At 44.1% G+C, this 12,070-nt stretch overlaps 1 protein-coding gene across 2 annotated transcripts in view; it reads right to left on the bottom strand.

The window, feature by feature from the left end:
• The window catches only part of MAP3K19 (mitogen-activated protein kinase kinase kinase 19), a 69,246-nt gene that overhangs the window by 27,735 nt on the left and 29,441 nt on the right, over nt 1-12,070 (bottom strand). For both annotated transcript variants that reach the window (XM_051849600.3, XM_089329285.1), the window contains exons 8-9: nt 5,694-5,769; nt 4,234-4,436 (exon numbers count right to left, since the gene is read on the bottom strand). In XM_051849600.3, the coding sequence (XP_051705560.3) occupies nt 4,234-4,436; nt 5,694-5,769 (279 nt within the window). The remainder of the gene's footprint in view (nt 1-4,233; nt 4,437-5,693; nt 5,770-12,070) is intronic.

Raw genomic sequence — 12,070 nt, 5'->3', positions numbered from 1 at the left:
TTCATTTTATTTACCATTGTGTGTAGACCACAGGCACACAAACAGTGAGAACTCAGCATGGCAAGTGTCAGGACCCTGTGGGGATCCAGAGGAATAGCAATTCATCCGGTGTGGGTGGGGAGGGGGGGTGTGGTTCAGGAAGACTTCCCAGAGGATTGGTATCTCAGTAAGACTTGAAGGATGGCATAATGTTCCAGCAGAAAGAACAGTATTTGTTTAAGGAATGGAAAACATTCGGTAGAGCTAATGATTACCATACTGCTGAAGAAGAGGGGCAAGATAGGCTGAAGAGACACTGCTGAGAGTTGGGACTCCGGGCACTATCCTCACCTCACTCAAAGGGTGGACGTGGACTTGGACTCGGCAAGTGCTGCGAAAGCGAGACTTTTTTCATGGTCTTGCAAGATCAGGTGTCTGGTGGGCGGGCACACCCAGAGCAGTTACATTAAACAATTTATTCTCCATCATGTGGATCCCTCCCCCGGTTCCCCATTGGCTTACACTATGGGGTTCCAGTCTTCCTGGAGGTCAGCTAGGTTTTATTATCTCCATCTGCTTTAGTTTTGCTGAGTTAACCACCCCAGTGTTCTATTTGCTCAGTGCCCTTCGGCTTTGGGACTTTCCAGGTGCATGCACTTTTGCAGTTTGCAACCTAGCTGTTGTAGGTTACGTTAGATTACAACTTTTTTTTTTTTTTTTTTTTTTTTTTTTTTTTTTTTTTTTGACAGGCAGAGTGGACAGTGAGAGAGAGAGACAGAGAGAAAGGTCTTCCTTTGCCGTTGGTTCACCCTCCAATGGCCGCCGCGGCCGGCGCGCTGCGGGCGGCGCACCGCGCTGATCCGATGGCAGGAGCCAGGAGCCAGGTGCTTTTCCTGGTCTCCCATGGGGTGCAGGGCCCAAGCACCTGGGCCATCCTCCACTGCACTCCCTGGCCACAGCAGAGAGCTGGCCTGGAAGAGGGGCAACTGGGACAGAATCCGGCGCCCCGACCGGGACTAGAACCCGGTGTGCCGGCGCCGCTAGGCGGAGGATTAGCCTAGTGAGCCGCGGCGCCGGCCTAGATTGCAACTTTTCACACAAGCACAAGCTGTTCTGTTAGCTAGTTGTTAGTAATTTTTTACTCATAGCTGAACATCCTACTTTGAAAATGAACCAAATGTCTTTACTCTTCACAGAGCCAACTTTGTAGATTTTGAGGAATAAGGCCTTGGGTCTGGGGTGGACATTTTGTTCTGTAGTTAAGATGCCCCCTGGCATCCCATATTGGAGAACCTGGGCTTGGGTCCTGGCTCACTTCAAAATCCAGGTTTCTGCTGATGCAGATGCTGGGAGGCAGAAGGTGATGGCTCAAGTGGTTGGGTCCCTACCACCCATGTGGGAGACCCGAATTGAGTTCAGGACTCCTGGCTTCAGCCTGGCCTTGTCTTTGCTGTTGTGGGCATTTGGACATTAAATCAGCAGATGACAGATCTCTACCTATCATTCTTTCTCCTTTTCAAATATAAAGAGATAAATAAATAAATAAATTTTAAATGCCACTTAAATTTTACCCTACTTCCCCAAATCCCATAGTAATTATTCCATTTTTTCTTGTATTTGCTGAGATGGATCATGGTTCCTCTGGTGTGCAGTCTCTTACTGCAATAAGCCAATGAATGCAACTTGTTGGGTTATAGATTTGTTTCTGTTGGTTTAGGCTGATTGGTTTAAGAGAGTGGTAAGTAAATACCAAAGGCAACATCGTCCCAAGGAGAAACACAGGCATCAGTGCTACTATCTGGCTAATAAGTCTGGGGCCCCTTGTAGCTGGAAGTTGTGTGGCAGGGATCTAGCAATGAGGCTAAGGTAGACTCTGGTCAGCAATGATCCTGGCATCTCACAGTAGCATATTCAAGTCCTTCTGGTGGAAAGCATCCTGTTCACAGGCCACCAAGATTCCTACAGATAAACGTCAGCCAAACATGAGCTCACAATAAAGATTTCCAAACCCTCAAGAAAAAGGATCGACAATAGCACAAGTCAGTAGAAACCAGAAGCAACAAAATGAGATCCCAGGGATTTCCAATTTCAGAATTATCAAATACAGCATATAAAAATAACAGTGTCTCAAATATGTGCAGAAATAAAAGATGGAATCATCAAAACAGCAAGACATTCTCAATATTGAACAAAGAATATTTGGAAAAGAGACAAGTGGAACTTTTAGAAATGAAATATAATTGTTGAGATCAAAACTAAATTAAAAAAAAATGGATCTATCACAATGATACACCCTTACATGTCTACCACAATGGCTAAAGTTCAAGAAGACTGGCAACATCAAATGTTCCTGAGAATGTGAGCAACTGAAACTTTATAGGTAGCACAATTACTTGGGAAAAGCTCTGGCTGCTTCTTAAACATTGCACATTCACTCACCCTAAGAGTTTTACTTTCAGGAATTTACCCAAGAGAAAGATCTTTACAAAAAGATCTGTACAAGGATGACCATAGTAAAGCAGCATTGTGGTGCAGTGGGTTAAACCACTGGTTGTGAGGATGGCATCCCATATCAGAGCGCCAGTTCAAGTGTCTGCTGCTCCGCTTCCTATCCAGCTCCCCACTAATGCACCTGCGAAAACAGCAGCAGATGGCCCAAGCACTTGAGTTCCTCATACTCATGTGGGAGACCCAGATGGAATTCCAGGTTCCTGGCTTCAGCCTGGCCCAGCACTAGCCAATGCAGACATTTGGGGAGTGAACCAGCAGATGAAAGATGCCTTTCTCTCTCTCTCTCTCTGTCTCCCTCCCTCCCTCCTCCCCCCCATCACTCTGCCTTTCAAGTAAGTAAAACAGCTCTTTAAAAAGAATGATCATAGTAATTTTATAACAATTAAAAAGTGGAAGCAGCCATCAACAGAAGACTGAGTATGCAAACTGTGGTACAGTCATACTATGGAATACTGTATAGTTGTAATACACAGCAGAGAAAAAGAAATACTAACATATAATCTAAACTAGATTCTAAATCCAGGATGCAGGTAATTCAGGAGAGATGGAATCATAAGATACAATTTGTAATTCTGTACCTATTTAAAATGCATCCTTTCAAAAGTTGTTCAAACTTGTGTTTTAGATTATATTCTGAAGTCTGATTCTTCTGACATACAGCATGTTGCTGTCTAATCTGTACCTAACCCGTTACAGTTCAGATGGCCTTTCTTGTTCCATGGAACATTCTTCCCTGAAATACACACAGGGCTTTTTCCTCTTCTTCTTCAGGTGTTTACTCAGGTTACCTTCTTCATTTTATTTATTTGAAAGGCAGAGAGATAGACACAGAAAGAGATATCCCATCTGTTGGTTCACTCCCCAAATGCCTACACAGCCAGAGCTGGGCCAAGCTGAAGTCCAGAGCCAGGAATTCAATCCAGGTGTCCCACGGGGTGGTAGGCGGGCAGGGACCCAACTACCTGAGCCCTCACCTGCTTCCTCGTAGGGTCTGCAGTGGCAGGAAGCTGGAGTTGGGAGCTGGAGCTAGGACTCAAATCCAGGCCCTGTGCCATGGGACACAGACATCCCAGCCAGCATCTAAACTACTAGGCCAAACACCTGCCCTCACTCAACCTGCGTAAAATCTCAAACAACCTGCTCAGGTCTGGATGTCTGTGTTGCCCCCAAATTCTTCTCTTAAAATTAGAATTCCCAAGGTGTTGGTATTGAGAAGTGAGCCTTGAGAAGATGATGAGGTCAGCAGAGAGGAGCCTTCCTGAGTGGGTTGAGTGCCCTTATGAAATAGGCCCAAGGGACTCCATGCTCCACTGTGGGAGGACCCAGTGAGAAGCAAGCACCTATGCACCTGGAAATGGGCCTTCTCTGATGCAAAATGTGCTTCTGCTTTGATGTTGAACTTCACAGCCTCTGGAACTGTGAGAAACAAACTTCTGTTGTTTTGAAGCGCCTCTGACTGCGGTCTTTTGTTACAGTAGGCCAAGTGGACTAAGACACCGCCTCGAACCCACCCCCACCCCCCTTTATTCTTCTCCATGGCATTCATCACTGTGTGTTACTGGGTTACTGGTGTAGTGCCTGTGGTCCCCACCCCCAGGAATGTACATCCCACCAGGCCTGGGGTCACTGTTGTCTTGTCCAGGGCTGAGTCTCCAGCATTCCCACCAGGGCCTGGCACAGTAAATGAACACTTGCTGACCCAAAGAATAAAGAAACTGCCGTGGAATTAACCGCCCAGCTCACCTTCAGATTTTCTCTGCTGCCCTTTCAGAAGATGAGGGGCCTCTTCTGGGATGACGGACGTGGAGATATTTGGTTCTGAACAAGGTCTTGGCAATAGGAAGCCCAAGTTCGCACGGCTGAGCTCATGGGAGCCTTGCTCTTCCTTCAGAAGCAGATGTGGCATGGCCAGCGTGCCTGTCCTCGGGTCTGTGCTGTCCACTTCCCTTGGAAGAGAAAAGAACGCGCGCGTGTTTGCTGTGGGCACGCTGAGGCGGCCCGACTAGAAGGGCAGATGCGGTTTGGCTGACACTCGTTGGCTCTCTGGGGCCCACTGCAGCCCGCCATCATTAGAAAGTCAGAGAACTATTTCCACATGGCATTGCCAAGCGGAACGGCTGTGTCCTCGGAGAACACACCCCCTGCACTCTCCGATGTATCCCGGTCTCCTCTGCTCTCGGTGCCCAGTAGCATCTCTGGCCTGGATTCAATTTCGGCCCACTTCCTGGTCCCCATTTCCTAGAGCAGAGAGATCAAAGGCTACCCCATTTTCTCTCCAAAGTCCTTGGTTAACCCAGTGCCACTCAAACTACCTTTGATGAAGGACCAGTTTTAAAATTTTCCAATCCGTGTGGACCTATATTTTTGTGTATTATGGTAAAAGCAGATCACTACAAAAATTAGAGAAAACATACATGTGGAATATAAGCCCCAATTTTTCATTGTCTGGCCAATGAACATAAAACTATACTGTCAAATTGCTATACACATTTTAAATTTATTTATTTTGTTTGTGAAACAGGGACAGAAAGAGCTCCCATTTGCTGGTTCACTCCCTAAATAGCTGGGCCTGGGTCAGGCCAACGTTAGGAGCCAAGAACTCAACCTGTGTCTTCCACAGGAGAGGCAGGGACCTAACTATTTGAGCCTTCCAGGGTGCACACTAGCAGGAAGCTGGACTTGGGAGTGGAGCTGGGCCTTGAACCCACAAGTACAGGATGTAGGCATCTCAAGTGATGTCTTTACTGTTGTGCCAAATGCCTGTTCCCCCCCATACAACCTTCTAAATGGTTCCCTTCATGTTCTGTACTAACCTTGCCATGGAGACAACAGGACCAAGGACCCACACTTTGGGTAGCATTGCTCTAGAGTAAGCTCTGAAAACTAAGCTCATTGGCCAAATCTGGCCTCCAGCCTGTTTTTGTAGTTTTAGTTGGATCACTACCAACTGAGATCCAATATTGTTTACCTATTGTCTATGGCCGTCTTCGAGCTACACTTGTAGAGCTGCATCATTGTGACAGAGGCCACATGATCCGCAGTGTAATGATGAAATATTTAGTATCTTGCCTCTGATACACAATATCTATTGTGACCCTTATTTTAGAATGTTTGGAGTGAATTACTAAAATTGTAGGTTACCATACAAGTATCATCCCTGCAGGCTTAAAGCCCTTCCTAATAGTTGAAAGAATACCACTCACTTGTTTTCTTCGAAATCTTGGCTCCTTTCTTGGGGATGAATGACCTCTCTTGGAAAAGTCACAAAAATCTCAACACCTGTTGAAATGCATGACAGTAGTAGAAGAAGGAAGATAGTGATGAATTCCAGCAATTAGCAGAAGAAATTTGTTTCTATTCAGCTAATTTCTTCTTAATGATTACAGAACAGACATTAACTGGGGACTTAGTTTAACCATCTTTGTGTCTTTCCCGCCCAGAATTGTGATAGGTCCCAAATAAATGCTTGTTTGAAGATCAAAAATATAAAATAAAATTCTATAATGCAGAGTGCTATGCTGTGGGTGGGGAGAAAGTGTGTAAAGTGACTCACAACACCTGCCTCTCAGAGCCGGTGAGACAAGTAAATGGGGTAATTATTGTAGCCCTAAAAGAACCTGCTTATATTTACAAGTTTGCTCATCTCTTGTCTAAGTACAATAAATAATTTCCTCTAGAACCAGTAAGACAGCAAGTTCCTGCCTGTGGAATTGATGTTGCTTATAATTTAATGTGTAAAGCAAATTTATGCAAAAATCAGCCATGAGTCACTCTAAAGTTGCCTGTACTTTAAGGTTTATTCACTCATTTATTTTTTTTCTGTTCAACAAACTTTTATTACATATATGCTTTGTGCTGAACATATAAATAACATGCAACTGTGGTCCTAGGAGAGACCACACGCACACACACACACACACACACACAAACAACTTGTATTAGGAAAAAAAGATGCGTGGATTTAAAAACATTTTTGCACCAAAATAAATGTATCCTTTAATTTCATTTTCCATGAACTTTCTGAGGTAGCTTTGTCTGGGAGGAGGATAAGGGTAGGACAGAAACCAGAAAGATCTGGTCCAGGCCAGCACCCAATGATGTAGCGTAATGGGTAAAGCCACCGCCTGCAGTGCTGGCATCCTATATGGATGCCAGTTCAAGAACTGGCTGCTCTACTTCTGATCCAGCTCTCTGCTATGGCTTGGGAAGGCAGTAGAAGATGGCCCAAGTCCTTGGGCCCCTGCACTCGCGTGGGAGAGCAGGAAGAAGCTTCTGATTCCTAGCTTCGGATAGGCACAGCTCCGGCTGTGCAGCCATCTGGGGAGTGAACCAGTGAGTGGAAGAACTTCTCTCTCTCTCTCTCTGTCTCTCTCTCTTGGCCTCTCTGTAACTCTGACTTTCAAATAAATAAATAACTCTTTAAAGAAAAGAAAAAAAAAGAAAGAAAGAAAGATCTGGTCTACAACCTCCTCTGCCACTTCCTGGCTGACCTTGGGAGAGTTACTATTGTCATTATCATTAGCTCAATTAACCCATTTTTATTCTTTTGAAAGGACTTTGGCTACTCTGCTAAATACATGGAAATCAGCATAGTGAAAGCTTTTTAATTGTTCAACTTTTGTACCTGTACCACTTGAGGTCAGTGCATTGAAAAAAAACATTTGTTTAAAATCCAGCGAATGATTACAGAATTTACTGACTGTCATCCAACAGTACAATTTGTGGTACAATGGAAATATATCCAGCTCAGGTTCCTTCATATTTGTCAGGACAACTTGATTGCATGCTTTCTAATATTACACAATAGCAAGGAACTTCTGTTAAAAATGATGTTTCCTTGGACTGGTCCGTGTCGTTTAACTTTTCAAAGCTCCTGTCACCATGGTAGACTGAAATGAGAGGCTGGGAATTATAGTGTCGGAAGGAACTGAGAGCATCTACTCTAAGCTGTTTATTTCAGAGACAAAGAAACTGATAACCGTGAGTTTGGGTAATATGTTCAAGGTCATTACCCAACTGGCAAAGAGAATAGATGTCCTTCAGGACGTTTTTGTAGTCAGCCTTGACTGTAGAAACTCAATTGCCCTGTTAGCATGAGAAAAACACAGCCTACAGTTCTGGTATCTAGACTGTCAGTGAAATGCATGTACTGGTACAAAGGCTAGATGCACTCAGGCTGAGGCACTTCCAAACACCCGTGGAAAAATGAAACTAAAAAATAAATTTAGGGGCCGGCATCATAGCACAGATTAAGCTACTTCCTACGACACCGACATCCCATATGAGCACCGGTTCAAGTCCCATCTGCTTCGTTGCCAATCCAGCTCTCTTCTAATGTGCTTGGGAAATCAGCAGGTGATGGCCCAAGTACTTGAGCCCTTGCCACCCATGTGGGAGACCTGAATGGAATTCTTGGCTCTTGGCTTCAGCCTGGCCCAGTACCAGCTGTTGTGGCCATTTGGAGAGTGAAGCAGCAGATGGGAGATCCTTCTCTCTCTGTCTCTCCCTCTCTTTCTGTAACTGTCTTTAAAATAAATTAATTTTAAAAAGGTAAATTTTTTTTTTTTTGCAAAATCAGGACCAGCGTTGCAGAGCAGAGGTTAAAACCACTACATGGAGCACCAGTGTCAGTCCCAGCTGCTCCATTTCTGATTCAGCTCCTTGCTAATGCAACTGGGAAGGCAGATGATGATGGCTCAAGTGCTTTGGCCTCTGCCATCCACATGGGAGACCCAGATGGAGTTCCTAGCTCCTGGCTTTGGCCTGGCCACTTGGGGAGTGAACCAGTGGATGTAAGACCTCAGTGGATAGAAAATTTCCTTCTTTTCTCTCTCTTTCTCTGTTGTTATGCTTTTTAAATAAATAAATATTTTTAAAAGTTCAAAAAGCAACACAGAGTTTTTTCTAAATGCATTCTCCATGAAGTTGTTGAAGAACCCTCACATACATGCATTTCAAAAATCCTTTTGCACCAAAATAAACATCTTTTTAATTCCATTTCCCATGAATTTTTGGGGGGGTATTTTTGTCCTTTGCTATGGAAGTTAGAAAACTGAGTAGAATGCACTCACATAAGCACATATCTAAGAATTACTATATTTCTATAATTATGGAGAATGAATAAACCAAGAATGTTTTCAAGCACATGTAATCCATCAAAAGTCTGTTAATTGATTTCTTTTTCCAAAGCAAGAAACAAAGATAGACTAGGCGAGTAGAAGAAATATGTCTTTTTAGAAATTGTTAGAATAGCTGCCATCCAGCTGGCGCCACAACTCACTAGGCTAATCCTCCGCCTGCGGCACAGTCACCCCAGGTTCTAGTCCTGGTTGGGCACCGGATTCTGTCCCGGTTGCTCCTCTTCCAGTCCAGCTCTCTGCTGTGGCCCAGGAAGGCAGTGGAGGGTGGCCCAAGTGATTGGGCCCTGCACTCACATGGGAGACCAGGAGGAAGCGCCTGGCTCCTGGCTTTGGATCGGCGCAGTGCACCGACCGTGGGGGTCATTTTGGGGGTGAACCAATGGAAGGAAGACCTTTTGTGCGCACTCTCTCTCTCACTGTCTAACTCTGCCTGTCTAAAAAAAAAAAAAATAGCTGCCATCCCAGTGTTAGTCTCAAATAGAAAACAAAAAAATGTATAGAATATACTGACTCTGAAATCAACTAGAAACATAGACTTTTTTCTTGATTCTGTCTCTTGAATAGTTTGCGTGGCTAAGGTGTTGTGAATTACACCTCTGAACTTACCCAATGGGCCAAGAAAGAACATGAATTATCACAAGTAAAAATAAAACACTCACCTGCTTTATCTTGAGTGCATTTTTTCACATAACGAGGTGTAAATTAACCCCATCAAAAATGCTACCTTAGAGCGAAATTAAAAAAGCAATATTTCACTCCAGACAAAACATATTTTCTTCACCAAAGAGGTGAAAATGACATTCTAAAAAGGTCGGTGAGGGATCATTAATTTGTTGTTAGTGTTGAAGCCATTATGCAAGTGGAAACTTAAAATCTGGTCCAGTTGAACTCATTCAATGAAGAAAAATTATTTCCTCCAGAAATATCTTACTTTCCTGTGTATTCTCCTTGGTTTTTTTTTTTTTATTTTTTAAGATTTTTTTTTACTTATTTATTTGAGAGGTAGAGTTACAGACAGTGAGAGGGAGATACAGAGAGAAAGGTCTTCCTTCCATTGGTTCACTCTCCAAATGGTCACAACGGCCAGAGCTGTGCTGATCCAAAGCCAGGAGCCAGGAACTTCCTCCAGGTCTCCCACGTGGGTGCAGGGGCCCAAGGATTGGGCCATTTCTACTGCTTTCCCAGGCCACAGCAGCAAGCTGGATCAGAAGAGGAGCAGCCGGGTCTAGAACTGGTGCTCATATGGGATGCTGGCACTGCAGATGGAATATTAACCCACTGCGCCACAGCGCCCGCCCCAAAGTGATGTGCTTTTATGATTGGCTTGTGGGCATCAAGGTTCAAAATAGCTTGACATCCTTCCCATGTTTTGATAATTCCCTAAATTGTGAATCTCAATATAGACTTTTAAAAAAAACAAACTATATGAGAATGGGCATTTGGTCTGGTGGTTCAGACATCAAATAGTGGTAGAGATAGGAGACAGGAGCCTCAGGTAGATGTCAGGGATCCAAAAGGCCCAAGAGATGGAAACTCAAGCCGACATACAAAGGGACATGCTTTGAACAAAATGCCTCACTGCTCAAAAACAAGATAGAGATGCGGTTACAGCTGGACCCTTCCAGCTCCAGCAATGAGAAGGTTATGAGGGACGAAACAACGTGTTCATAAGACCTGGTATTAACTTCCTCCTAGCCCAAAGAATAAAAGCCCCTAGACAGCTTCCGCTCAGAGGTGTTCCTGCTCAGGAACCCCCTCCTGCTATGGGAGCTTTCCTTTGCTGTTTTACTCACCCGTCTTCGCTGGTGCCCCTCATTCTTCACGGTCACAGGATAAGAACCCACATGGCTAGAACTACAGTAGGACACCTGACCCCACATCAGAGTACCTGGCTTCATTCTGGCCTCTGACTCCTGACTCCAGCTCCCTGCTGATGTAAACCTTGGGAGGCAGCGGTGGGGGCCCTAAAGTAATTGGGTTTCGGCCGCCCATGGGTCTGAGTTGAATTCCCAGCTCTAAGTGGCTGCCAGTTTGAGGTATAATTATGGGATTTGCTCCTGAAGATCTAACCTGGAATCCTGGTAAGAACTGAATGTTTATGTGCCCCACCCCCATTCACATATAGACACTCAGGCCTCATGCAATGCAGCTGTACTTGGAGACAGGTCTTTCAGGAAGAATTTAAGGTTACTTGAGAGCGTTAAGAGAGGGGCCCTGATCCCTAGGACTAGTGTGACCCTGTGAGAAGAGACAGCAGACGTTGCCCGCTCCCTCTCTCTGCTCACACAAGGAGGAACGGCCATGTGAGGGCAGCGCAGCCATATCACGCCAGGAAGAGAGCCGCTCACCAGAGCTGCTCCCTGGCAGGACCTGGATCCTGGACTGCCAGCCTCCAGAATGCCCGGAAAACAAACCTTTGCAGCCTGCGCGGCCCACTCTACGCTATTTTGTCATGGCTGCCCGGTGGATGAAAAGACAGTTTCCATTTCTGGCCTTTTCAATAATTCATGAACTTTCTAATATCTTTAAAAAAAAACCTCCTTTTTTAACGCTAACAGAGTAAATTTTTTTATTTGCAACTCAGAATCCTGATGGACATGCATGGTGTCAAAAAAATTTCTCCCTCTCCCCTTCTTTCTTAGCCCCACGCCGTCACTCTGGCTGTCAAATAAATCAATCTTTAGAACAAAATTCAGATTAAATTAAGAATGTTAAGCACAGTCATTTTAGGAAAAAGCCGTTCATTTGCTCACGAGGAGAGCAGGTTGACAGGCTCTATTTCTAGGCTACAAGGTTTAGGGCTCATGTTCTGGAATAAATTTTGCAAAATGGCAGATTTTTGTACTAAGGAAAAGATAGAGATTTTTTTGGGGGGGAATCCATAAATTGTATTTTACACATTATGATCTGCAAAAGCCCACGATACAGTACATGCAGGCAGCACGAATACTTAAGATCTCTATACAGAATGTTAAGGTCTATAGGAGAGATCTAAACATTACAGATTTCATACATATTTTAACTAGTGATGTTCCCTTTTTAATGGAACAAATGACAAGCATTGACTGAATATGTGTATTGACAACAGAATAAAATGTCACACGGTATATGCAAAAGGCCTCCATAAAGTGTGAAACTTCACACATTAGTATGTCCCATTGTCCTATATATAGGACACCTATCAACACTTAAATTGAGTAATGAATAGACCTCTATTGAAACTTGGAAATCAATGCCAAAGTTATTGAAATACTCTCCGAATTGAAAATTTGGGACTTAGTGAGTTAACAACTTGGGATATATTTAAAATAACATGTAAACAGGATCTAAAGAGATGAGATCTAAATGGATATTTAAGATGACGGCAACGTACATACTATGTGACAGAAAAGAGTGATCAGCTCAGCTGAAGTCTCTATCAAGTGTGAAAGAACTTTCAT

This window comes from Oryctolagus cuniculus, chromosome 3 (assembly GCF_051225735.1).
Source record: "Oryctolagus cuniculus isolate XC-2025 breed Fujian yellow rabbit chromosome 3, ASM5122573v1, whole genome shotgun sequence".
Taxonomy (NCBI): domain Eukaryota; kingdom Metazoa; phylum Chordata; class Mammalia; order Lagomorpha; family Leporidae; genus Oryctolagus; species Oryctolagus cuniculus.
The sequence above is the reverse complement of the archived record's forward strand: the minus strand, read 5'-3'. Positions and strand labels throughout refer to the sequence as shown.